The following is a 26,252-nucleotide window of genomic DNA, read 5'->3' as shown; positions in this document are numbered from 1 at the left end:
CTCCATTTTCAATGTTTCCCTGACTCTCAGACCCATCTTCTTAAGTAGTCTCCTATGGATAGGGGGAGGTGTCTGAGTAGTCTGGGAGCCATGGGAACTGGCACTGTCCCCCCAGGCCACAGGCCTATGCTCCAAATATCTCTTTCTGCAGGAGTCCAGTCTCCAGGATAGAAAGAGAAAGGACCAGCCTAACAGCTGCACAGGTCATCCTCCCACAATGCGATTTTATGGAATGGGAACCAGGATTTTGATGATATTTACTGGCAAGGCCACTGGGGAAAGGCAGGCGTGAGCCTCACATGGGCGGAGCGGGACTGCGGTCATAAATGGCAGGATGGGAAACTTGGAAGCAACAGCGTCTCCCACGCGTGTTCTCATCTCTATGTATCTCTGCATCTTTCGGCTCTCTGCTGCACATTTTGCAGAAGAGCCTTCCTCCCCTCTCCATCCCATTTCACTTTCATAATGTCTGTTACCTGTGCTCAACCTTAGTCTGGAAACACTACACGGAAATTTCTAGAAAGACATCACTGCACAACACCTGAGCACCAAGATGAAACCCCAGGCCATCTTGTTCCATCCTGTCCAAGACGTCAGGAATCCTACCTGGCACATCCCACCACGTATATGACGCCCACCGACTTATCTCACTGGGTTTCAAAGACTGTCCCAGAACTCTAGTGTTAGTGTTTGAGGGAGGGGCATACCAGATACCACGTGGTCACAATGTCTGGGCTGTGTCGCTTACCTCATTGCATCTCATTCCATGGACCCAGGGGCATTGAATATCACCCCCATAGGAAAGGTGATCACAGCCCAGTGGTATTTGGGAGGAGGCAGAACACATTACATAGCTTATATTTAATGTTGTTCTCCTGTAATGAGTCGCTCGTGTTAATCTCTCACTGTGCCTAATCGATTAACCTTATCATAGGTCTGTCTATGCAAAGAAATGTGACTTTGTGTTATATGCTGTTATTACAGGAAGCCTGCATGTCCACCATGGTGTTTCATCTTGACCCTTGGCTTGGTAGGATCTGGAGCCACCTAGGAGATAACACTTGAAGGCATTTCTGGAGAGATTTAACTGGGGAGGTGTCTAGGACGGAATCAAAAGGGAACAGGAAGAAAGCCAGCGGAATATAGCTTGGTTTCCAACTGGATACAATGTGACCAGCTGAATGTATCTTGGTTTCCAACTGGATACAATGTGAGCAGTTATCTCCTGCTCCCATTGTCATAGCTACAGCCTCCACCACCATGATGGACTGCAGCCTTAAACTGAGCGCTGTGATAAACCCTTCCTGCCTAAGTTTCTTCTGTCAGGGGATTTTGTAACAGCTTCCTCAAGGAAAGTAGCCAACGACACACACACACACACACACACACACACACACACTGGAAAGGACATGGAGGTATAGCTGGGTATGCACCATATCTGTGGTCTTGCACTTAGTTTGATTTCAGGAAAAAAGACCTTAGAACACCCACCCATTGTGCACGAAAAGAGACAGTTGTAATTGCATAGGAAAGACCTGTGCACTTAGGTGCCATCATCTTCTCCCTACATCCACCCATCCAGAAACCAAGGGGAAAGCCAAATTCCTGGCCCTTAGGTCTCTCTTGGGCTATCTCTCCTAGAGTACTGTGGGTCCTCCCCACTCTCAGGGTCTGAGCTGTGAGAAAAGATGGGGAATTGCTTTTACCTCTTGAGTTCCGGGGGCTCCAAGCCTGGCCTCATCCTCCCTCTTCACTCCCTTCCCCAGCTTGCTTGCCAAGGTTAAACCTTACTTTCTTTGTCTTTTCAATCTCCTCTTCAACCTTGTCAGCAATGCCTCAAGGCTCGGTAAACCCGAAGTACCACACCTGCCCTCAAGTGCCTCAGGAGAGGCCACATAAACATTTGGGTAGCACATTGCAAACAGACGCTTGGCCTCGCTGAAGGTCACTGACAGAGTTTTCCACCCTGAACTCAGCACTTGTTCCAGACCCCATATCCAGGTCAGAATTCATTGGGAGATGGCAAATGGCTACCTCCTGCCTGCACCCTCGGGCCCATGCCAAAGTCCACACCTTATGGTTCATCCAAGGCCACTGTCTCTGCCAAGCCCTCTGTTTCACTGTCCTGCGTCATTGTCCTCTGCAAGTGGCTTGCTTGTGGTTTCCTGTCTCAATTGCCTATCTTTTTAAAAATAATACATTATTAATTGTATGCGTACGGGTGTTTTTCCCTCTGTGCGTATATTTGTACCTTATATGTGCAGAAGTCAGGGGAAGGTGTCAGATTCCCCTGGAACTGAGATGTGCATGGTTGTGAGGTGCTGCATGAGATGCTAGGAACTGAGCTAAAACCTTCAGAAGGAGCATCGCCGAGTGCCCATAACCACCGAGCCGTCTCTCCAGCCCCTCGGTTGTCTGTCTTTTGAGAACCCATACCCTGGAAAGATGGTGCTCATGACATCCAGCCCCAGGGCTTCCAGCATCTAACAATCCAGCTGGAACCTCATGAGCCTTTGGGGACCATCTGATACTGGACTTCCTGGAGCAAATAATACTTGGGTTGACCTGTCCCTTCTCACCTTGACCTTGGCAGGGTGTCACCCTTTCTGTCACCATTCCTTGGCAGTCTGAAGCATGCTCACTTACATGCACACAATACCTTGCACAGCTCTTACAGGTTGTAGAAATTTGTATCTATGTTTTCCAGATAACTAAAGAAAAAACAAAAACAAAACCCCAGCAGTCTGCTGTGTGCAAAGCTGGTGGACTGGAGAGGGTGGGAGCTACGTCTAAACATGTCATGGGAGTCCCAGCGCCCTGTGCAGCCTCACAGAGAGTCCAGCATAAGGCTGGCTCCCGGCCATGTTGGAGTCCCCAGGGCTGCTCTCTCCATATCTGTACAGGGCAGAGCTTCCCAGGCTCTGCCACGTAGACAGAGTCAGAACATTGTTGGTCTCCATCCTTGTTGAATGTGTCCTTGTTGTCATCTTTGCCGTCCCCACCAGGATCTGAGCTGTGAGACCCAAAGTCACCTGCCGGCGCTTTGGTCCCCACATTTCTATGTGGATGGTTTGTGGAGTTGGGGCTTTGGGGAGGTAGGTGGGATAAATGTGATCACAAAGAAGGGCTCCCTGAGGTCCTTAGTGGTTTGATGGGAAGAGGAAGGTACGGGGGCCGAGCTGGCACACCTGCCGCCTGCATCAAGTTACGACGACAACGACAACAATGATGATGACCTTCTGATGCAGGAAGAAGGCCCTGGAGGGAAGCCCGCATCCTGCTCTTGGACATTCCAGCCTTCAGAATCATCGGCCTGATAAACCATAAACCAGCTTCAGTGACCAAAGAAGGCTATAGCAACGTAGCTCTCTGGTCTCTGGTCTCGGGCATTTTGTCACAGCGACAGAAAACAAACTGTCACTCCCCAGATGCCTGGTTCTTCTGATTGAACAGTGAAGAGCTTACATTCATGAACACAGGTCTGTCTATTCATCCTGGAGGAGACATGGAGACTTCAGACAAGTCTCCCCATGGCAGATGAGCAGTCCCAAGGGGGTGTTCCTAAACAACCCCCCACACACACACACACACACTAGGTGCTGATGCTGCTTTCTGGCCCTTGCTAACCCTATGGACACCGATATCATCTTCTGCCCTCTATTTCTGGCTACCTCACAGGTCTGTAGCCGCCCAGGCATTCAAAGGCGTCACAGTCCTCATCGAGCAAGACCATCCGCTGCAAGTACCCATGATTCCTCACTACGACTGGCCAGGCAGCTCAGTGGTAGAGTGCTTGCCTAGCACATGAAAGGGTCCTGAGTTCCCGAAGATAAAAATTTTAAAAAAGTAAGCTTACAACCTTTGTGTATTGATGGGCAGAACTACAAGATTGTGTAGCCACTATGAAATTTCATATGGAGGTGCTTTTCACTGCTGTCATAAACACTGTGACCAAAAGCACATCTGGGAGGGAAGAGTCTCCCTCTGGCTCCCACATACCACCCAGGACTTCCTGCCAAGGGGTGGTACCATCCAAAGTGGGCTGGTTCCTCCCACATCAATTGTCAATCAAAAAAATGCCAAAGGTAATCTGATGTAAGCATCTTCTCAGTTAAGGTTTTCTCTCCCCCCCCCCCCCCCCCCCCGGCTGGCAGAAACTAACCGGCAAAGGAGAGTTCTAAAATAAACAAGCAAAAACAAAAAACAAAACAAAAAAAACCCTAAGTGTAGAACTACGCTATGACCCAGTCTTACCAACCCAAGCTAATATAACACAGATGTTTTTGTGTGTAACCACGTTTCTAGCTACACTATTAACAACTGGTAGGACGTGGAATCAGCCCGGCTATCCTCCAGTGAATGGATGGAACAGGAAAATGTGCTCCATGTACCCAAAGGGATTTCATTTGGCTGTAAAGAAAGATGAATTCATGACATTTGCAGCAAAATAAATAGAAGTGAATATTATCTTAGGCGTTCATGCCCAGGAAGACAAATACCACACATGTATGCATTCTAGATTTTAATTTCTATATGTGTAGTGTGTGCATATACATATACACACACCATACATACACACAGGTATTCAAACTAAAGAGAGCAAGTGGTGTCTTCTGGGAAGGTTGGGGATGGGGAGACATCAGTAAGCCAACAAGATGAAGAAAGCTACATGGAGGAAAAGGTGGGGAGAAGAGGGAAGGGGAGGGGAGAGAGAATAAACAAGGCGACGTATAAAACTCTTATGGTGAAGCCTATTGCTTTATGTACTAATGTTAAAAAAAAAATGAAAAGTAAAACTTAAAAGACCCAAAAGGTGAAAATTTTCCCACTACAAACAGGAAGCCTGGTGCTCTGGAATCAGGGCTCGCTTGTCATAGGTAAACACATATCGACCGGTATGCACACAGATGCTTCTCGATCTGTTTTGTCCTGGACCACCTCTCCAGAACCCAGACACCTCCAGCTCCATTGTCTAGTGTCCCCAGAATCTCCACCTCTCTCAATTGGAAGGCCGAGGAGCCTGGCTTGCTTTGTCAATTTGTTTGCTCTGTTAAGGGGTCCCTGCTGGCTGATCTGGTCACTGTCCTGGGAGACAGGGGTCCCTGCCCAGGCATACTCTAACAGCAGTGGCATTCTGGGGCAGGTGCCTCTGGACAGGTGGGATGCTGTCAAGGTCAAGACCAGGCAGCCTTTGGGTGGCCTTGATCACAGAGCTCCTGGCCCAGGACTGGGGATTCCTCAGTCTTAGGCCTGCTTTCTGCTGTCAGCCTAAACCTGGGCTGTGACTCCTGCCTCCACACACACAGCAGCTTGTCAAAATTCAGAAGGAAAGGAGGGCCCAATTAGACCAAGGTAAGGGACCAGGCCGGGGGAGCCCACTTTTCTTGACCGCTTCAGAAGCCACCAGGCAGAAGCTGTACAAGACACGAAGCCCAGAAAGACTCAGGCAGAAGGGCAAAGAGGTCCTTCGGTACTAAGTGGAGTGGGCCGAGAAAGAAGGGTGCCCTGTCCAAGTCTTGGTGATACAGGAAGCCACTCCTCTCCTCAGAGGAACACCAAGGTTCTTCATGGCTCAGGGTAGCAGGCCCGTTCCGAGTTAATCTCAGAGCTAGTGCTGAACTCCAGGCTCTGTGTGTATTGACTTAGGTCAAGGTTGGGAAGGTAGGACTGTGGCCACAGGCAGCGGAATCATGAACAACTGAAGGGTTTCAGCCCGGCAGACAGGAAGGACTTCCAGCCTCATGATCCAAGCAAGAAAACCAACCTCCAGGACCATTGCACTCCCAGGACAGGTGTGATGGGAAGCAGAGTGGTTCCCATTCGCCAGTCAGAATGCTATGTCACCAAGGCCCCTCACTGGCATGACCCCATGCTCCCTCCCCTGCTCGGCGTGAGGAGTCCCTGAGTCATTTGCTCACATCTCCAGAAGTCCTCTTCCTTCTCAAGTGCATTACCAAAACATTACCACAGAATGCAACAGAAAACAAGGTGCTGGAAGAAATAGTTTCCAGGGATCGATGACACAGAGCCATTTGGGGAAGACGGGGATTCAGGAGAGTGCCAGGTACCATCCCTCCTAGGTGGGCATTTTCCTCCCCATTCTCTGACTCTGTGGACACAGAGAGCTCCTGCTCTAGGATCTGGAGGAACAGACACAGTCACTGTTGGCACAGGACAGTTATGGGAAGCAGATGATCAGGAGGGGCCAGACATCAGGTTTGCCTGGATCCAGGTTTGCCTCTAGGGCAGCATCCTCTGATGGGTCTAGGTCCCAAGCTTTTGGTGTTGATGTGAGGACTTGACTGCTCTTAGGTGTGGTTGAGGGGAATTCTGTTTTGTTTTGTTTTGTTTTGTAGATATGAGAGAGAGAACAACCAGAGGCATCTGGAAGGGTCTAGACAGAACATGGCCAGAACAATAGACTGGACCAGGAGAGGAGAGAGAGAAGTGGGGAGCAAGAGTAAAGGGAAAAGAGAGGGAGATAAAAGAAGACCAAGAAGACAAAGACAGAGAGAGAGAGAGAGAGAGAGAGAGAGAGAGAGAGAGAGAGAGAGAGAGAGAGAGAGAAGAACCAAGAGAGTCCATGGCCAAAATGGTTAGCTTATATAGGAATAAGAAGGCTGAGGGGGAGCCAGGCACTTCACATACTAATGCAGTGTCAGCTCTGATATGTTAATGGGCACCTCAGCCATTTGTCCTTTGGGATCTAACACTCATGACATGTTTGCAAACACCTCAGACCTTTCTCGAAGGCTCTTTCTAGACCAGGGCCAGTGGGTGGGCAGGCTGGGAAGGGATGAGGGACCACAGCACAAGAACAAAGGGTTTCCCTACCCTCTGCGCAGCTCTCCTGGGAGCAGGGCAAAAGATCAGGACTCCCAGGGGTGAGGGTAAGCTGCTCAGATAGAAGAGTCTAAAACTACTACCCCACATCTTGATTTATGAACCTGGGACAAGCCACGGGGAGCATGTTGGAAGACTAAGGAATCCTGAGATGGCTAGTGTCCTTGAATGCCCTTCAAAACACTGAACCGGGAAAGGCAAGACTGGAACTGGTGAAATCCTTGTGGGGGTGACATGTAGTAACCGTAGGTACATGGCTGGCCCCCTTGTGCCCTCTCTCAGGTCAGCCTACACCACCCACTTCTGCCCAGGAAGCCTTTCTCCACTGAGGAATCAATTCTGATGAATTCTGAATCAATTTTAATTAATCACCCACCCGGTGCTAGTTTCTCTCAACAGGAAGCCACGAGGAAGGGAGACAGAGACGTTTAGCTCCAAACCACCGCCTGCCTTCCTAAGCCTTTGGAGAATCGTCTGTCCCCTTTCCCATCTGCCCTTAAGAACACATCTTACTTTCTGATGAGGTGTGAGGGAACACAAACAGAAGGAGTCACACACATGCCATTTCCACACTCTGTCTCCCCTTTAATGGGCCCTACTTCCGGCAAGCACTCTCAGGGTCAGTCCCAAGGTCCCAGCTGCCCTGTGTCCTATCTGTTGTCTGGAAGCAGCGTGGGGACAGACAGGGTGGGCCAATTGGCAGACAGCAAGGGACTGGGCAAAGTGCCCAATCCTCCAAGGGCCCCACCTATCAGCCCTGAGTAGGGGCTGGGTCCTTCTGCTGCCTGTGTCGAAAGCACCCATTTTATTCAGCTGTCCCAGGACACTGCTGGACCAGAGTGGTGAGCTACTGTTCAAGGTGGCTCTTGAAGCAGGGAAAACAAGACATGTTTTCTTGCTTTAACTTTCCAACTTGCTGAATATTTAGAGGATTTCTTTTCTTTTCTTTTTCTATAACAAAAGTAAGTGGCGTTCAACTGACCAACAGTTTCCTAGAGCCAGGCATTATTGCAGCTGGTCGGCCCTCCCAGGGATGAAGTGAGGGTCAAGGGGCAGCCACTGCTGGCTGCTGGCTTTACATCGAGTGCCCAGCAGAGCAGAGTGATCGGTCTAGGGCTACCAGCCCCAGAGACCCACTCCAAAAGTCCCGCGGCTCTGTTCCACCCTGCTACGTCCGATAGGGGCACTGAGCACCCACGGGGCACCGTACCCACCACGAAGTCCCCCGGAGAGGTCCCGAAGCAGGTTCTGTCTTGTCTTCTGGTCGGTGGGTGACAGCAGTGTCGCCCGTGCCCGGCAGGGGGAGCTAGAAGTCTCGGACGACTGCTGAGCCCGGCCCCTGACGTCACCGCCCTCGGTCGCCATGGCGACGGCCTCACCAGCGCGCGCGTCAGAGCCTTCAGTCTCTTGGCAACCGCCCGATCTCCGCTCCCCCTCGGCAGGCACCGGGCCCCGCGTCGCTCTGGCGTCAAAACGACGTCAATGGGCTGTGCCTGCCGCGGGGGGCGGGGCGGGGCGGGGCTTGAGCGGGGCGGGGCTGGGGCGGGGCGGGGCGTTGCCGCGTGCGGCCGGCGGCGGCTGGGCGCTGACATGCGGCGCGGCCCGGGCGGCGGCGGCAGCGTTGGCGGCGGCGGCGCGAACGGCGGGCGCCGGAGCAGAGCGAGCAGCCGAGCGGGTGGCGTCCCGGGTCGGGCGTACGGAGGGCGGCGAAGGTGAGCGATGGCGCGGGTTCGGGTCTCCGAGGCCCGCAGGTGCGCGCATAGGGTCGCCGGCAGGACTCCAGCCCCGCGAGCTCCCCATTGTTGCGGGTCGGCTGCCGGAGGCGGGTCTGCGAGCGCCCGGTTGAGGAGCCTGTCCTGAGGAGCCCAGCGCTGGCTCTGGTGGACCGGAGCGCGGTGAAAGCCCGGGACCCGAGGGTGCGTGTGGTCGACCGCGGGTGGACTGCTGGCGCGCGCGCCCGGCCAGGACCGGGGGTCGGGGGGCGCGTGCGTGGGGGCTCGTACTGAGGGAACCTGGGATCGAGGGGGCGCGCGCGTGGGGGCGCGGGCTGAGAGCCCAGTATCCGAAGACTCAAGCTCTTCGGAGCGGGGGTATTCGAGGTAGAGGGGTGCGTACGTGGGGACTTTAGCCGAGGGGACACAGTGTCAAGGAATGAGCGAGTGGGGGTGTGAGCTGCGATCCAGAGTCGGGGCCACACTAGGAGCCTCGGGCTGGAGGAACATAGGGTTGAGGACGCACGCGTGGTGGCCTGGCGGACACAGTTTCAGTGGCCGGGCTTGTCGGGGAACGGGATCTGGATCGTGGTCGGGTCGGTCGGTGCTGAGCGCACTCCTCGCTGACCCGCAGGTGCGGCCCGAAGCCATGGTGATCATGTCGGAGTTCAGCGCGGTCCCCTCAGGCACTGGCCAGGGCCAGCAGAAGCCCCTCCGAGTGGGCTTTTACGACGTGGAACGGACCCTGGGCAAAGGCAATTTTGCAGTGGTTAAGCTGGCGCGGCACCGAGTCACCAAAACGCAGGTGCGCGCGCGGTGTGTGTGTGTGTGGTGTGTGTGCGTGCGTGTGTGTGTGTGTGTGTGTGTGTGTGTGTGTGTGTTGGGGGGGAACTAAACCAGGGGGTGGATCCAGCCAGGGGGTGGACCCCTGTGCTGATTCAGTCCTGCAGAGTTGATTGTCACAATTGTAAACCATGACAGTGTTTAGTCTGGTACATGGGGGAAATAGCTTTGTATTATGCCTCTACATAATTTGTACAATTACTAGGGAACAGAAAAGATAATAATGACCAGCAAACCACCCCCCAGAGAGAGAGAGAGAGAGAGAGAGAGAGAGAGAGAGAGAGAACACAACAGAAATGAGCGGCTCCTTATAAAGCTAGCTGCCAAATGCCAAATACAGGGGCTTTAATTTAACTTCTATCCTTTTAAATAATGTTAGTGTCTACTTTTATTTTCCCCCCAACTTCTCATGATCTCTTGAAGACGTCAAATGTTTGAGAAATTCACTTGCCCCCCCCCCCAAAAAAGTACAAATGAGGTTACTTGAAGATTTTCCCCCCTTTTTTCTTTTTAAAACCTGTAGGTTGCAATAAAGATAATTGACAAGACTCGGTTAGACTCTGGCAACCTGGAGAAGATCTACCGGGAGGTCCAGCTCATGAAACTCCTGAACCACCCAAATATCATCAAGCTTTATCAGGTGAGCCGGGGGAGCCTCGCTGCTCTTGGACACGTCCGGCGCTTTTCACGTGCCACACCCTGAGCCTTTTTGGGTCCCTGAAGGTAGTCCCGAGTTTCTGATGCTGTGTGGGAACCGAACCTCAGGAGTACAATGAAAATAGATTGACCTTCCCGAGATTGTGCATCTTTATTGACTGCTAGTCTCTTGCTCTGGGTGCTACTTGATTTTTTTTTTTTTTTTTTTTTTTTGCCTCGTTCGACTTTTATCTGGTATTGTAATTTGTACAGTTTTTGCACGTGTCGAGCTCTGTTGACAAAGTCCTGTCACTGTGAGGATAGCCATATGTATGTATGGTCAGGCTTGAACGAAGGACAAACTTGAGCGAAACTCGAAACTTCCGCCTTTGCAAAGGGATTGCTAAACATTTTTTTGTTGTTGTTGGTTTTTTTTGTTTTGTTTTGTTTTGTTTTTAAAAAGCAGCTGTTCTTTCCCAGGTCTCCTAAATGTATCTTTGGGATGCAGCAGCCTTAGTCTCCTGAGTGTAGCCCAGAGTGCTGAGGGAAACCGGGGGAGATACTTCAGCCCTCGGAACTTGCCATTTAATCTGGGAATGAGGACGTGGCTCACCCGTTTGTCTGTCCGTTGTTTCCTGACGTTCTTCCTCAATCTGCCTTGTGATAACTAGCCACTTCTGCTGCCGTGAATTTCCCAGTTCTGTGTGTAGAGGAGCCAGGCCTTGTGGATGTTGTGGTTGTATCTGCTTGTGTTGGTGTGTAAGTTCCTTCAGTGACTCTCAGGATTCTCATGAGCCTGAGGTGACTCCAAGGGACAGCTGGAAAAGCTATGTGTATGGTTCAGGAGAGAACTGTAATTGAAAATTACCCCTGGCCAGTCCTTCTCAGAACAAAGGCAGCCGAGTCTCTGGAGCTTGTGTTTGGCCTGTGGTGACAGCTCCCTCAGAATCTCTTAAGCACAGAGCCCAGGGCTGTGCGCTCAGGGGTCATTCGTTCGTTATTTCAATCTTCATCTCTAAGTTGTGCTGGAAGACAGGTTTCCTCCGGGGCGAGTGCTTGAGAGAGGAGGCTGGAAAGGGTTGATTCCTGTGCTCCTGCCTGTTTGTGGCCACCAGTGTATGCTGTCTTAGACCCTTCTTCCTGCCTTCCTCTTGCCTGCCAGGTCTGTCTCATACCAGCGAGGAAACACTGCCCAGACAATGGATGTCAGAGTGGGTCTTTTAGCGCCTGTCTTCAGCGACTCAGCTTTCAGGATTGGGTGGGCTGCTAAGGCCGACTGACCCTCTAGTCTTCATACTGGTGTCTAGCATTCATTCACCCGGCCTCCGGGACCCAGAGTCCTGCTGAGGCATCCCGGTCTTTCCTTTGGGTGGGGGTGGGGAGTGTTTGTCTGGTTGCGTCTGTTGAGGTAGGGTCTTGAAGTGTGCTTTCTGTGTCCTGATGGCCTTAGACTTGTCTGTCACCATAGTTGGTTTATTTTTGGTCTTAAAGGGTTAAAGATACAGACACTAAGCTTGTTTTCTTTCCCCTTTTCTTCCTTCTCGAAAAGGCGAAGGCAGAGAGGTCTTCTGCTGCACCGTGGGGAGGCGGGGCAACGGCTGAAATTTTAGCTGAATTGCTTTGGTTTTTGATAACACTTCTTAGTAAAATGTATGACTCAAAAAGCCTCTTTAAAGTATCTTTTAAAGGAATAATAGTATGTTTTAAACCTAAAGAAATCTTTCTTTCTATTGGAATACTGTCTCTTTTTCCCCCTGAAATGTTTTCTTTCTTTATTTGTATTGAGACAGTTTCACTACATAGACTGACTGGGCTAGGACTTGCTATGTAGACTGGCCTTGAACTTCCAGTAATTCTGCCTCTGCCTCCTGAGTGCTGGGATTACGGGTGTATGCCACCATACCTGGCTCCCCTGGAATATTTAACCTATGCATATGCATAAGTGTATTTTTTTTTTTTGTTTCAGAACCAAAAAAAAAAAAAAAGGCCCTGAATCTTTGTTGTTTAGTTATGGTTCACATTTTTTTCCCTTTTAAGTAACAAAGTTACCAATCAATAAATGAAGTCTGAAGGTGTATGTTGACATTGGCCATTACTGTTGACACATGCCAGGCGCTGCGCCGTACAAAGAGCAGTCCCCCGTACCTTACCTGTCGAGGCAGTGTTCTTCATGCCTAATGCCTTGTCAGTAAAGTGAGTGGGGGGAGGTATTTGTACTGATCACTCGGGCTGCTTTGCTTTTTGTCCATGGGGCTTCTGAAAGGACACTCCCAGGGTTCTGGCACTCATGGCCTCCAGAGCTCCCAGGGGGCATGCCAGCCGAATGCCTGCCTGTACAGTTGTCTCTGGCCCTCTCCCTTTTAAGAGGAGGGTTGCCAGGACGACCAACAGGCCCGGAGATGGCAGGACTTAGGGACTTCTCCCAAGGTGTCTAAAGCTGCTTCTCTGGGTTGTGGGATTTTTTTTTCCCCTTTCCCTCTCTCTTTCCTTAAATGATGGAGGCCGTTTCTTGGAGAGGTCAAAGGTTGCTTGGAGTTCATGGTGCGACTATGCCAGCATGTGTGAGCCTTTCTCTTCCGCTTACGATTTTCCTTTTTGTTGTTGTTTCAGGTTATGGAGACAAAGGATATGCTCTACATTGTCACAGAATTTGCGAAAAACGGAGAAATGTTCGGTGAGTCGTGTTTGTTGTAGCAGTAGGTGAAACCCCGCCTCCTCCTGTATGCCTACATCTCCTGTGGTTCTCCGCATGTCTTTGCCCAGTCCCCACCCACCCACCCATAGGCCCGGTGTCTTCCGGTGTGACATTGCTTTGCTCTTCCCTCAGATTATCTGACTTCCAACGGACACTTGAGTGAAAATGAGGCTAGACAGAAATTCTGTCAGATCCTGTCAGCCGTGGAGTACTGCCACAACCATCACATCGTCCACCGGGACCTCAAGACAGAGAACCTACTGCTGGACAGTAACATGGACATCAAGTTGGCAGGTAAGAATGTGTGGCGACGACACCTGGTTCCAGTGCACCCTGCAGCCACAGCGCGTGCCGGTCCCAAACTAATGCCAGTGCCTCTCCCCTTGCCTCACAGATTTTGGATTTGGGAATTTCTACAAGCCAGGGGAGCCTCTCTCCACGTGGTGTGGGAGCCCCCCCTATGCAGCTCCTGAAGTCTTCGAAGGGAAGGAGTATGAAGGTCCCCAACTGGACATCTGGGTAGGAACCCCTTTGTGGACCCTGCTGCCTGCCAGCCCGTCCCTGGATCCGGCAAGCAGGGTCCCAACATGAGCTGTCTGGTCGGTCCTTCACAGAGCCTCGGTGTGGTGCTGTATGTCCTGGTCTGTGGTTCCCTCCCTTTCGACGGACCCAACCTGCCTACGCTGAGACAGCGCGTGCTGGAGGGTCGCTTCCGCATCCCCTTCTTCATGTCTCGAGGTGGGTGAGCGAGGATGGAGCTGGGGGCCTTGGGTAGCCTGGGCGGTGGCTTTAGGGAGGTGGTGGGCGGGTCTTGGCACTGCCTGCCCAGCTGTCTAGCAAGTCTGCAATCGAGTCGGGACTTGGGGCTGGGTGATCAGGCTGCAAGAGAAACCCAAGCCACACAGGTGCTTTCCAGTGCCCTACTTCCGGTGCAGACTGGAACCGCTCCCTGCAGCGTGTCTCTGCAGTGCCCCCACTAGCCAGACCCTTCGTCCTTACAACACTTCCACCATTGGGCTCCAAGATGCCAGCCCATCTCACGCACAAGGCTTTCTGTTTTATAAAGATGCCTTACATGTACTACAACAGGAGGGAAAGCCTACATGGTTTTCTACAGGGGGTTCTTAGAAAGATAGAGTGTCTTCTCTGGTCCTCAGCATGGTGGCTCGTTTCTGTAGCAGTGGGAAGATTAAACTGGCAGCTTCAGACCTCTCGACTGTCACGTGGGTGGTTTCTGCCTGGGTGACGAGTCCTACTGTGGGAATAGGAATAAGCCCCCAGGCCCAGTGCCCCGTCCTCAGTGTGAGTCCTTCACTTCCACAGACTGTGAGACACTGATCAGACGCATGCTGGTAGTGGACCCAGCCAAGCGCATCACCATCGCCCAGATCCGCCAGCACCGGTGGATGCAGGCTGACCCCACCCTCCTGCAGCAGGACGACCCTGCCTTCTCCATGCAGGGATACACCTCCAATCTGGGCGACTACAACGAGCAGGTGCTGGGTATCATGCAGGCCCTGGGCATCGACCGGCAGAGGACCATAGAGGTGAGCGTGCTGTGTGGCGGCCTGCCAGCCTAGTCCTCGCATCCCGGGATGCCGGTGGGATTGGGGTTTCTCGGGCAAAGTGGGCCCTTCCTTGCCTGTGGAGTTAAAACAGAGCTACAGTCTAGTTTAAGGGCCAGCATGTCTAAGGATATTCTTGGCTGCCCAGGGAGTTACCTGGTGTAGTCTCACAGGTGGCCAGGGAGCCGAGGCCTCCTTCTGACCCTTCCATCCCTGCTCTCTAGTCTCTGCAGAACAGCAGCTACAACCACTTTGCCGCCATTTACTACCTCTTGCTCGAGCGCCTCAAGGAGCATCGAAGCACCCAGCCCTCATCCCGGCCCACCCCTGCACCTGCCAGACAGCCCCAGCTCCGAAGCTCAGACCTCAGCAGTCTGGAGGTAAGGATGAGCTCCCCTCTCTCAAAGCCCTGCTCCCGGCCCTGTGAGATCACCCCTCGGAGCTCAGAGTCCTGTGCTTAGATGTGGCACTGAGTCTCCCTGGACCTCATGGCAAGCCTAGTTGTGCTTCAGCAAGCTGTGGGAAATGAAGGGGCTATCTGTTGTGGTGCATGGGCGGGGCGTGGATGGAGCATGGGCAGGGCTATGGCTACTGCATGGGCCAGGCACTACAGGCTCTTGTAATTGCGTGCACAGGCACAGAAACACGCGCGCGAACACACACACACACACACACACACACACCAGTCACCTCACAGACGACTGAGCCCCTAGCACCGTCAGCTAGCATCTGGCTGGCTTCTGTCAGTTTTACCTGACACCACCTACCTATAGCTGATCCCAAAAGTACTCCCTAACAATCCATCCCTCCTCTCTGGCCCCAGGTTCCTCAAGAAATCCTCCCATGTGACCCTTTCCGGCCCTCTCTGCTGTGCCCGCAGCCCCAGGCCTTGGCTCAGTCAGTCCTGCAGGCTGAGATAGACTGTGATCTCCACAGCTCACTTCAGGTGTGTGGGAGCTGGTCCTTTGTGGGTTCCTCGCTCTCTCCTAGCGGCCGTGTTCCATCAGGATCCATCCTTAAGAGCCCCAGAAGTGACCGGCTCTTGTCCCTCCCTGCAGCCCTTATTTCTTCCCCTGGATACCAACTGCAGTGGAGTGTTCCGGCACCGCTCCATCTCCCCCAGCAGCCTGCTGGACACAGCTATCAGCGAGGAGGCCAGGCAGGATCCTGTCCTGGAGGAGGAACAGGAGGTCCAGGAACCCCTTCCTGGCAGCACAGGCCGGAGGCACACACTGGCTGAAGTCTCCACCCATTTCTCCCCGCTCAACCCTCCTTGTAAGTCCAGAGACCCAGCATCCAGGATGTGAGCCCTTGGCCTGGGGCCCTCCCTCAGGTTGCCTGGCACCTTCCCTCAGTTAGTTTTTTTTTTTTTTTTTGCTGTTTTGGTTTGGTTTTAGTGACCTAAGGTTCATACTTGGGCATGAATGTACTCGTCTCAATGGCCAGCCACCCCTTGGCTGTCCCAGGCACTGGAGGGCAGGTGTTTTGCCTTGGTGTTTTGCCTTGAGCCTCTTCCTGTTCTGGGGTCTGAGCCTTGCTGGTTAGCTTGCCATCTGCCCTTACACCTATGGGCTCATAGCCAGGGCCTCTAGGCTCTGGTGACCCACATTAAGCTGGAGTTGGGGACTACCATACCCCAGCCTCCCTCCCCTCACTTAACGGGCCGAGTATCTTGTTCCTCAGGTTGCACGTTGGGGTTTGAGGTCTCCCGCTCAAGCACTTGCTTTTCCCACAGGCATAATCGTCTCCTCCTCTGCCACGGCGAGTCCCTCGGAAGGAACAAGCTCCGACAGCTGCCTCCCCTTCTCTGCAAGTGAAGGTCCTGCAGGGCTTGGTGGTGGCCTAGCCACCCCAGGGCTTCTGGGCACCAGCTCTCCAGTCAGATTGGCCTCACCCTTCCTGGGATCACAGTCGGCCACCCCTGTGCTCCAGACGCATGCAGGTCTGGGCGCAGCTGTCTTACCTCCTGTCAGCTTCCAGGAGGGACGGAGAGCATCGGATACCTCCCTCACTCAAGGTAAGGTCCCGTTCCCATGTTCATCCCTCCTGTCCCAGGGGGTTTACTGTCCTGGCAGGTCATCTCTGTGCTTGATGGCAGTTATGCGTATCTCGTCTCCAGCCTGAGCAGGGACATCCGTGCTTCTCAGACAGGCTGGAGGTACAACCCCAGCTCGAGACCGTCTGTCTGGCTTACAGGGTGGACTCAGACCTGGCCCTGAGTGCAAGGGACAAACCGTTTTGGGCAACAAGCAGGATGGCCAGGGTCAAGGAATCTTTTTTTTTGTTTGTTTTGGTTTGGTTTTTTCAAGACAGGGTTTCTCTGTGTAGCCCTGGCTGTCCTGGAACTCACTCTGTAGACGAGGCTGGCCTTGAACTCAGAATCTGCCTGTCTCTGCCTCCCAAGTTCTGGGATTAAAGGCGTGAGCCACCACTGCCCCGCCTCAAGGAAGGGATCTTTACAAAAACAGTCTCATGCCTGCTTTGGGTTTTTCTGTACCACTCAGGGTCGGAGTACCTGTGAGGCCCTCTATCTCTATCAGTCTGGACAGCCTCTAGAGCCCAGAGCACTGCACGCTCTCTCCTCCACAGCATCCCCAGACACCCCCGCTGGAAGGCCCATAGCCCCAGACCTAGCAAGAAGACTGGTTTTGGAGGAGGCATGGATGTTGGGCCTCAAGCAGGCAGCTGCCAAGTGCGCCCTTTAGGGAACCTTGGCTATGGCTGCCTAGTTATTCTTCCCTCCCCTCCTCCTCAGAGCATGGAAACTCCCGGCAGGCAGAAAGCCATCGTCCGTAACATAGAGCCTGCTGACCCCCTCGCTGCTCTTGTCCCCACAGGGCTGAAGGCCTTCCGGCAGCAGCTGAGGAAAAACGCGAGGACCAAGGGGTTCCTGGGTCTGAACAAGATCAAAGGATTGGCACGCCAGGTGTGCCAGTCCTCCCTCCGAGCCCCCCGGGGAGGGGTGAGCACCTTCCACACCCCCGCCCCAAGTTCAGGCCTACAGGGCTGCACGGCCAGCAGTCGGGAGGGCAGGAGCCTGCTTGAAGAGGTGCTGCACCAGCAGAGGTAGGCCTGCCGCATCATTCCTGTGTTCTTGGCCCTTTCTTTTAAGGAGCCCATGGAACAAACAATCCCCGCGTGCTGAGATGTCCCCTGTCACATGGCCCTAGAACCTTATTTCCGGGATAGAGCAAGGAGGGACAGTGAAGTAGGTTTAGCAACCTTGAGGGCAGCGGTGGCCAAGACTGTCCCGTTGAGCCTGACATCTCTGGGTTGCCACAACAGCCAGGATGTGGGACGGGATGGCTCAGTCATGTCATACACAAGGCTCTGTGACATCTCATCTGCCCAGAGCTGCTTTGAGGTGGGCGGGAGCCACCTGGGCGGTGTGGAAACCAGAGCGCCACTGGGCAGAGCCAACAGGGTGACCGACCTCCTCCCTCCCCGTCCTTCTGTTTTTCAGGCTGCTCCAGTTACAGCACCACACAGCCGCCTCATCTGGCTGCCAGCCGGGCCCCCAACTGTCCCAGGGCCCCCAACTGTCCCCGGTCCCCTACGTGCTCACTCCCTGTGATGGCCTCCTCGTGTCTGGAATTCCACTGCTGCCCACACCTCTCCTCCAGGCTGGCATGTCCCCTGTGGCGTCTGCCGCGCAGCTCCTGGATACCCACCTGCACATCAGTGCTGGCCCAGTGACCCTCCCCACCGGGCCCCTGCCACAGTGCCTCACCAGGCTGTCCCCAAGCTGCGATCCTGCCGGGCTGCCACAGGTGGACTGCGAGATGGAGGACCTGACCTCTGGCCAACGGGGGACGTTCGTCCTGGTACAGTGAGGGTGACTCTGCCGCACCACCCCACCCCCACCCACCGTGGCCGATTGACTCTTCCAAGCAATAATTTCAGAGTATGTGAAGATGGTTTCCGGACTCAAAAGCCAAGAACTTTCTAGACGTGAAACAAGCAATACGTTTGGTGTATGGGCTTTTTAGGATTTTTGTTGTTTTTGGTTTGGGTTTTTTTTTGTTGTTGTTTTTTGTTTTTTTTTTTTTTTTTCTTGCACTGAGTGACCTCAATGATATGTAGGGACTGAAACTTTCTGAAGAAAAATAATAATTGAGAGTATGTCGTGTGGGCAGGCGGATGGGAAGGAAGGACAGTGAGGGGGAGAGAAGCCCTTGCGGCTGCTCAGGGACCTACACTCCTGTTCACAGTTTGTCACTGTAAGGTGGCAAGCTTGGACACCCCTGGAGGGGACAGCTCGTACTGTGGCCTGTGTTGGTCAGCGTTGTTTTGGGTTCACAGCTCTCCACTTCTGAAACGCTCGTGCTGTAGACAAACAACTGTGAGCCTGCTGCTTTCTGTGTGGGTTTCAGAATAGCCAAGGATCAGCCTAGGGGAGGACCGCGCATGCGCGTGTGTGCAGCCTCCAGGTCTCTCCGTCAGCCAGAGGACCGCCTTGTCGTGTCTCAGCTTGAGGTTTTTTGTAGCTGCTCAAGTCAGTTCGCCGGGCTTATTCGGAGGACTTGAAGGGAGTAAGGACCTGCAGGTGGGCACCCTGCCCCGTGGTCACTTGGGCCAGAGCCCCTCACACCGCAAGGAAGCCAAGAAGTTCCTTCGGGCCGAGTACCTCGACTCTGCTGCTAATTATCAGATTTTTACGCATTTCATTATCAGGGTCCCGCAAGAACACCTGACTTGGGGAAATTGTGCAATACCAAGGGGCTGTGATCAGAGGGACCCAGGCGGGCATCTTGGTTATGACCACCTTGCCCTTCCCTTGGCCTGGGACCTTTCCTGGTAAAAGCCTGCCCCCTGCCCCATGCCTGGGCTCTGTCTGACTTGCTTTCCAGGAAGATCATAAGTGTAAGTCGGTGTTTGTAAAGTTTCTTTTTAAAGCAAATACTGTACATGTATATAAATAGGAGACAGACACTACTTATTTTTTTCTATTTTGTATACACTTTTGTGTTCCTGGCTTAAAAAACCTCCCTTGGTCACATTAAGTTGTCCCCGTGTTTGTGGTGAAAGGGCCGTGGGCTGCCCACCTCCAGCACAGGGTAGAAGTGTCAGGGAAGGAGGGGCCTCACCTGACAAGTCTACCTGGGCACGTGAGGCCCAGGCAACAGCCGTGCCATCCAAACTCCTCTGGAAGGAAGCAGGGCTGCCAACCCTTCTGACTCATTCGTCAGGCGTGTGTCCCTCTGCCTCCCGGACTTGTGCACCGCCGCATCTCACCACCGCAGTATTAACCCGAGGTCGTTAAGGGAGAGGAAAGAAGACACTTTTCAAAAGCCAAAGATTGACCGAGTTACCTGAGGCCAGAAAGAGGAAGCAGCACTCAAACCTGGTGTCACAGCGTGGGGTCCTCCCTGGTGGCCCCGTCGTGGTCCATCCTGGGCCACTTACTCTCAAGACATGTGAAGGACCATTCTTCTGGGTCAGAACTGGTGCCCTCCATAGAACAAACCAAAAAGTGTCCCTCCTGCCGACTCACCTGATGTGTGGATCACGGAAGCAAGCGCCCAGCGTTCTGGGCAGCCAGCCCTCCTCTCCCACAGTTCCTGTCCGGATACCACAGATCAAAGACCTGGGCACTGCTGTGTGTCAGAAGCGACAAGCACTTTACTTTACTTTCTAGCAGTTTTTGCGTCTTCTAGTAGCTGTTGACCTTCTAGGAGACAGTAACGTTGTAGTTCTTAGTTCTTGGTTTTGTTTTGTTTTGTTTTTTTCTTTTTTGGCGTGTGTGCTGTGTTTTTGTAGATCCTCACGGCCCTGTACTGGACTGTAATGGAATCGCCTATTTAAAGACACTACGTGATCTCAGATGTATATAATGGTTTTGTTTTGTTTTGTTTTGTTTTTTTACCTTTGATGGAACTGTTTTCATTTCTCATGTTAATGAGAGAGACATATGCCAAATGATTAGTTGGTGTATTTTTTTTTTAATTTAATATTTAAATAAAATATTTGGGGGGAAATCTTGACTTTCCCTTGGATCACATCCGGGAGCCAGCTCCGTTGAGACACTTTTGGGAGGCCCCAACAGGCCGAGCTGTGTCCAGGCCTGCCACAGGGTCGTGTCTTAGCCCAAAATCAACAATAGGCATTTCTTGCTTTCACTCCTTCCAAATGTGTTCTGAATCCCTTGACAAGTTCTAGAAGTTTTAAGCCTTTTATAAGTTTTAGAAGAATTTCACAGGGAACCAAGCCCATCCCCCACCCCACCCCCACCCCCGGGCCTGAGTCTTCCTTTGGGGAAAGAAAATTCTTCAACATTGCCATGGAAGGGAGCCCAGGACCTCTGCAATGGGAGGTACTGAGGTTTAAACTCCATAGAAGATAATGGAACAGTCCTACCTTCTTCCGGGTCTATACCCAAAACTTGGTCTCAGAGATGTTTATGCAGAGATGTTCGCAGCCGTCAAGAGGTCAAAGTTGAGGGGCAAGCCCTGTACTTAGACTTCAGAGTGGAAAGAATCCTGATGTGAGTGATTCCCCGGGGTATCCTCAGTGAGATAAATCGGTCTCAACAGCCGGGCGCAATGACTGCTCTCCTACCAGGACCTTAGAGTGGTTGACCTCAGAAATTAGCATGGCGGCTTAGGGACTGAGATCCACCTTGGGACATTGCGAGCCTTCTGGAGGTGAGACATGTGCTTTAATGCCGCTGAACTGTGCATTCCGAAGCAGGGTGGTACATTTCATGTTAGGTCCGTCATGCCATAGTAAAAGTATCTGAAAGAAAAGACCAGAAAAATGGACAGTAACTGCCAGAAGGAGCCGTGACTGAGCACAGCGGGCTGGAAACAAGGGTCCGCCACTGCAGGTGGTGAATCTTCACCAGGGCTCTCAATATGTGAGGAGCATTGTTCTCAAAAGCCAGCCCAGCACCTCAGACTGCTAGATGGGTGGGGGAAGGCTATGGGGTGTCTCCTTGGGTTCCAGTGAGCCTTGGTAGCTCATGCTATGTGCTTGAAATGCCTACCACATCTAGGCTAAACCAAGCATCATGAGGAAAACCAACCCAGACTACGCCTCCAAGGAAGTTGGGCAGGCTAGCCTCCAGCCATGCTGCCTGTGTGCATGGGACCTAGGTTGGGAGGGAGGTCAGGGTCACCTTGGCTCCGTGTTCATATCATCACAGAGACTCGGAACAGTAGACTTGACTCAGGCTTATACAATGGTTGTGTGCTTACTTCATGGAGAACTGACTAACTCCAGTTGAATCTTGTCTCTGGACTTTCCTGTGCATTTGGTTTTCACAAATGTTCTTGCTAAGTAGTAGACAGACAGATGTCTTGATCAGCTCCTACCTACGTGGTCCTCTCCTAAGGAGGAACGATGCCCTGGTACCCCAGAGAGACTGGATATGGTCCCTTGGGTGTAGCCCCTTAGGAAGTGGGTGTCAACTGCACTTTCTACAAAGTTGCTTCTGGGGCTTGTGGTGTGCCCGGGGGGCAGGGAGGGTGAGGGTGGAGATGATAAAATGTCCCTTGAGTTGGAAATTAGAGCCTGGGGAAACTTCTCAAAACTTGGTGGGAGCTCCTGAATTCTGTCCTGGCCTAGTCAATCTCCTCACAACCTTTCCCAATCATTCTGAGGAGGAGTAGCTATTGTTGCTACGAAGCCCGTCAAGTCCCTTGCCTGTGGAGAGGTCCCTTCCCAGCCCTGCCCAGGACACACTGCCAACATTTTTTGCTCTGCAAACTTCCAGGGAGTTTCACAAGATGTTTACATCAGGGACATGCTCGTTCCTGTCCTGCAACTAGAGAGCCTTTGACACACCCCCTCACCACACAGCTGCACTTCTGAGAGATGGGGTGTATTGGGGTTCTTTAGATTTCTTCCTCCTGATCCTTCTGGCCAGGGCCCAGGCATACCCTGGAGCCGTGACCGCTGTGGAGCAAGTGGCCGTTTATGTCCTCTCTATTAGAAGAGAGAGCCATGCCCGTTGGGCTCAGCACTCAATGTCTCAGTGGCTATGAATGTGGTCTTGGTTGTCATGCGCCTGCCTGTGTGTCCTAGCTCTGTGGCCTTCTAGTCCTGTGACACTGGATGGATGACTTGGATGGGCAGTGCATCCGTGTTCTCATTTGCAACGTGGTGTACTGAGCCACGGAGTCACATCTTAGGGCCCTGTGGGTTCTGACTAGATTATGAGACACAGAGACGGTATACAATCTGCCTGGATGCCGTGAGCACTGAGCAAACAAGGTGCTATCTATCCCTCAGCATCCGTCAGCGACTGCAGACCAGGATACCCCTCCTCCCACCTCAAGAAGGAGACTAGTCAACTGGCCACCCAGCTCCAGGCCCACCTACTTGTCCTAACTGCCACAGAGAGGGTGCCAACTCCGACAGAAGGCAGGAGGCTTTACCCAGCAGCCCCTAGATGCTCCTTGGCCAGACCCAACTAGGTGCTTTTATTGCCTAACTGCAGGCTGACCAGCTCAGCAAAATCACAGGTAGAAAATTGGCTGTCTCTAGAAGTGGGACCCTCCTCTTCTTCCCCAGTAACCCAGCATGCACCAGGATGCGAGGGTGGGGCCTCCTGAGCGGGAACTGAAGCTGTCTGAGGAGGAACTGAGTCCTGGGGGCAGAAGCAAAAAAACAAAACACCCACTAGTTTTGCTAGTAGGTTGGGAGGGGCGAGGAGTGTTAGAAGACACCCTGGTGACGGGTTGGGCCAGTACTGCCTTGAGGAAATATGTGTGACCTTGGTGTTGCAGTGTGGGCCCCGAGGACCATCTGGTGATGGTTCTTCTGGATTGTGGCCAAGCAGTAGCAGGAGTTGGGTGGGGTGGAGGCAGTTTCAATTCTCCCACAAAGAACTGTTTACCTACCTCTCCCTGCACTTTTGTTGTTGTTGTTGTTTTGTTTGTTTTTGTTTTTCGAGACAGGGTTTCTCTGTGTAGCCCTGGCTGTCCTGGAACTCACTCTGTGGCCTTGAACTCAGAAATCCGCCTGCCTCAGCCTCCCAAGTGCTGGGATTAAAGGCGGTATGCAGCAGCCGCCACCACCGCCTGCCTCTCCTTTCACTTTCATTATTAGTATTTTGTCTGTGTGATTTTGAATGTGATTTCTCTAAAATACTGAGAGGACTTTAAACACTCGGAAGACCCAAAGGTGAACCCCAACATCTCTGGTACCTTCCTTCCCCTTCTCACTCGGACAGCTTCGGGGGAGAGGGTGGGAGCCATGCTTCCCCAGTAGGTCCCAGTAATTTTCTTTGCAATTGGAGGGAAAGATGTATTTTTCTTTCTTTCTTTCTTTCTTTCTTTTTTTTTTTGAGGCAGGCTCTCATCTTGTTAAAGCCACGCTGGCCTTTAATTGCCCATGTCATCAAGGATGATCCGAACTTCTGTATCCCAAATGCTGGGATTACAGGTACACTTGACTGGGGAGACCATCCTTGCAAGGCGAACAACTGAGCTACTTCTCTAGGCCCCCAAGAGAGCGTTTTTGAAAAACTCTCCAGCTAGCAAGAGGTTGGATAAAAAGCAGGAACTTCCCCCACACAACTTGCAGAAGGAAAAATAAAGAGGCACCCCCAAAGGCCTACCCTCGACCCCCCAGAAAAGAGAGGCAAGATCGAGGCCACCCTACACTGCAGTCCCAAGCCCTCATACCAACTTGATGTTCAAGGAGTTTGGACCACAGATGGCCCAATGCATGCTGCAAGTGGAACGTTCCTATTGGGCAGTAAGACCTGCTGTCCCCAGCCCAGGTGCTTGAGGACCTACTTCCTGTCACTGTGGGCTGCTTGGCATTTAATTTTTCTACAGAGCCACAACAGTGTGGCTTTCTGGGTTTGGCTTTGTTCCTTGGCGTCATTGGGGTGGAGACTCATCAAATGCTCCACGGGTGACTAGCTCACTCCTGTAATAGCCGAGTGGCATCCTTGGCATACTTACACCACACCCTGTTTACCCAGCCACCTGGCGAGATCCGCAGGCGGTTGGTTTCCAGCTCCGGGCTATTAGAAACGATGTTGCAGTGTTTGTATGTCTGAGTTGGGATGGTTTTATTTCTCTTGGGTGATAGAGGTCAAAGGGCAGCAGAGAGATGGTACAGCGTGACAGCTGCTAACCTTTCATGATGCTGCCACATTGTCTCTAACTCAGTCCTTCCCTGAGTACAAATTCCCAACATCCTCAGCGGCATTTGATTCCTTTCACACCTCACTCCTTAGCCAAGCCATTCTGTCTTTTCAGATTAATTAAATTTACTTGCTACTTTCCTTCCATGCGATGCTAAGATTTGAACCAACCTAACCCCACCCATGCCAGACCAATCCCTTCTCTGCTTCTGGGCCACACCCCTTGCTCCTTGTCAGTATTTCACTGGCTTACCTGAGCCCTTATTATTGGATGACTGGAGTTCTTTATATATTTATTCATCATGCCAAGTGTCTTTGTTTTGTGGATGTGTATACAAATACATTTCTAGGATGAGAGAGAAAACAACCTTTCAATGTGTAGCTTGCCTTTCATTTGAAAACAGTTGAGGCATTTTAGTAAATGTTAATTTGTGCACTTTGACAAACTCAAATCCAACCTTTTTGTCATGTGGCTAAGGATATTTGTATCCTGTCTAAGAAGTCCGTTTACTCTACTGTGTATTATTATTTATTATTATTATTACATTTCTAGGTTTGTATCTTTGTATAAAGTTTAGGGACATCTTGTCTGTGTCTGACTTGAATTTAAATGCTTAAACAAGCAGTTTCCTTCCTTCCTCCCTTCCTTCTTCCCTTTCTTTTTCTTTCTTTCATGTTTGGTGGAATTTGTCACCAGAGGCATTTCTTGGTAGGAGACTTTACACTTCAAATTCAATTTAAGAAATACATCTAGAGCTATTCAGAGTTTCAATTTCATTTCCAAGTAAGCTGTGGGAATCGGAGGGCAGGGGGGCCATGAGTTTCACCGGCTCTTACCATATGTTCTGGAGTGATACTCCTATAAGATTTGTTTTGATGACCTCCCCACGGATAATACTTAAGAATGTTTTAAACCCACCGGCAGATACCATCAGATGGCATGTTCCGCCCCCTCTGGACCCCAGCTGGGCACAAAGGTTGTCCATTTGTCCACAGGCTTTCTGGATTCTCCAGATATAGGTGGAGTGCACACAGATCTCTCTCTCTCTCTCACACATACACACACACACACACACACACACACACACGCACGCACTCATCAGGCAGAGCTGTAGAACTCCAGCCTGCTACTCCTGCCAGCCAGGAGGCCATAACTGCAGGTACCCAGCTGCCTGACAACAGGCCATCGCAGGCCTAGTAGAATGAGGAGAACCCGGAAAACTCAACATGTGTATCAAAAGGCTTGCCCTATGACACGCATGGCCTGGCCCATGCCAAGAACATCAGTTCCTAGTGGGCAACAGTAGGGCCAGGGGCTTGGGGTCTGGACTTGGCATTTCAGCTCTCAGCCTTGGCCCCCTTTGAGAGACCTCAGACTCCCGGGGCTGCCCACTTTCACCCATGCCCAGAACTGCAGGCAGACTGCTGGGCATCCAAGCAAGACTCCTAAGACATTTCATGGGTATAATTATTTTTCCTGAAATAGCGTGACAGCCCATCGTCCCTGCTGCCTGAGTCAGAGAGAGAGAGAGATCACTGCTTCTCACGGGGATGGCTTGCTATTGGCTGCTCTGGAGTCACACTGTCCACAGCTCTCCGGGCACTGTTGGATGGTCCAGGACCTGAAGCCCAACAGGGCATCAAAGGAGATGCTGCCCTGCTAGAAGTCACGAGCTGGCAGAGGGGGGCTCGGATGACGTTGGTAATGGCAGCTGGAACTGTCCTCCCCTTTGTAAGAATTCTAAGATGAAATCCCAGCAGGGAGAGAGAGGGGCTCCTCTCAGTGGTGCCATCCCATAATAAGAAAGACTCCTGGGCCTCAGTGAGGTCAGGCTGACCACTACTGCAGGTTAGTCATG

The 26,252-nt window shown here is 52.2% G+C and overlaps 1 protein-coding gene across 1 annotated transcript; it reads left to right on the top strand.

The window, feature by feature from the left end:
• The first annotated feature begins 8,401 nt into the window (after positions 1-8,401).
• Sik1 (salt inducible kinase 1) lies at positions 8,402-18,347 on the top strand. Its single transcript, XM_052163071.1, has 14 exons — positions 8,402-8,555; positions 9,190-9,360; positions 9,922-10,038; positions 12,645-12,708; positions 12,862-13,023; positions 13,124-13,248; positions 13,344-13,467; positions 14,053-14,276; positions 14,519-14,674; positions 15,118-15,240; positions 15,353-15,569; positions 16,030-16,311; positions 17,132-17,360; positions 17,758-18,347. Exons 2-14 carry the CDS (start codon positions 9,205-9,207, stop codon positions 18,125-18,127), a joined length of 2,349 nt encoding a protein of 782 aa, XP_052019031.1. The 5' UTR covers positions 8,402-8,555; positions 9,190-9,204; the 3' UTR covers positions 18,128-18,347.
• The last annotated feature ends 7,905 nt before the right edge of the window (positions 18,348-26,252 follow it).

The sequence above is a fragment of the Apodemus sylvaticus genome, chromosome 19 (genome assembly GCF_947179515.1).
Source record: "Apodemus sylvaticus chromosome 19, mApoSyl1.1, whole genome shotgun sequence".
Lineage (NCBI taxonomy): Eukaryota > Metazoa > Chordata > Mammalia > Rodentia > Muridae > Apodemus > Apodemus sylvaticus.
Note: the sequence above shows the minus strand (reverse complement) of the source record. Positions and strands in the feature narration are given on the sequence as shown.

Bases quoted from the DNA above. Each gene is read 5' to 3' on its own strand.
- Sik1 (XM_052163071.1), top strand. From the start codon at position 9,205: ATGGTGATCATGTCGGAGTTCAGCGCGGTCCCCTCAGGCACTGGCCAG. The intron at 16,312-17,131 runs GTAAGGTCCCGT...TTGTCCCCACAG, and splicing joins GGATACCTCCCTCACTCAAG to GGCTGAAGGCCTTCCGGCAG. The intron at 17,361-17,757 runs GTAGGCCTGCCG...TCTGTTTTTCAG, and splicing joins GAGGTGCTGCACCAGCAGAG to GCTGCTCCAGTTACAGCACC.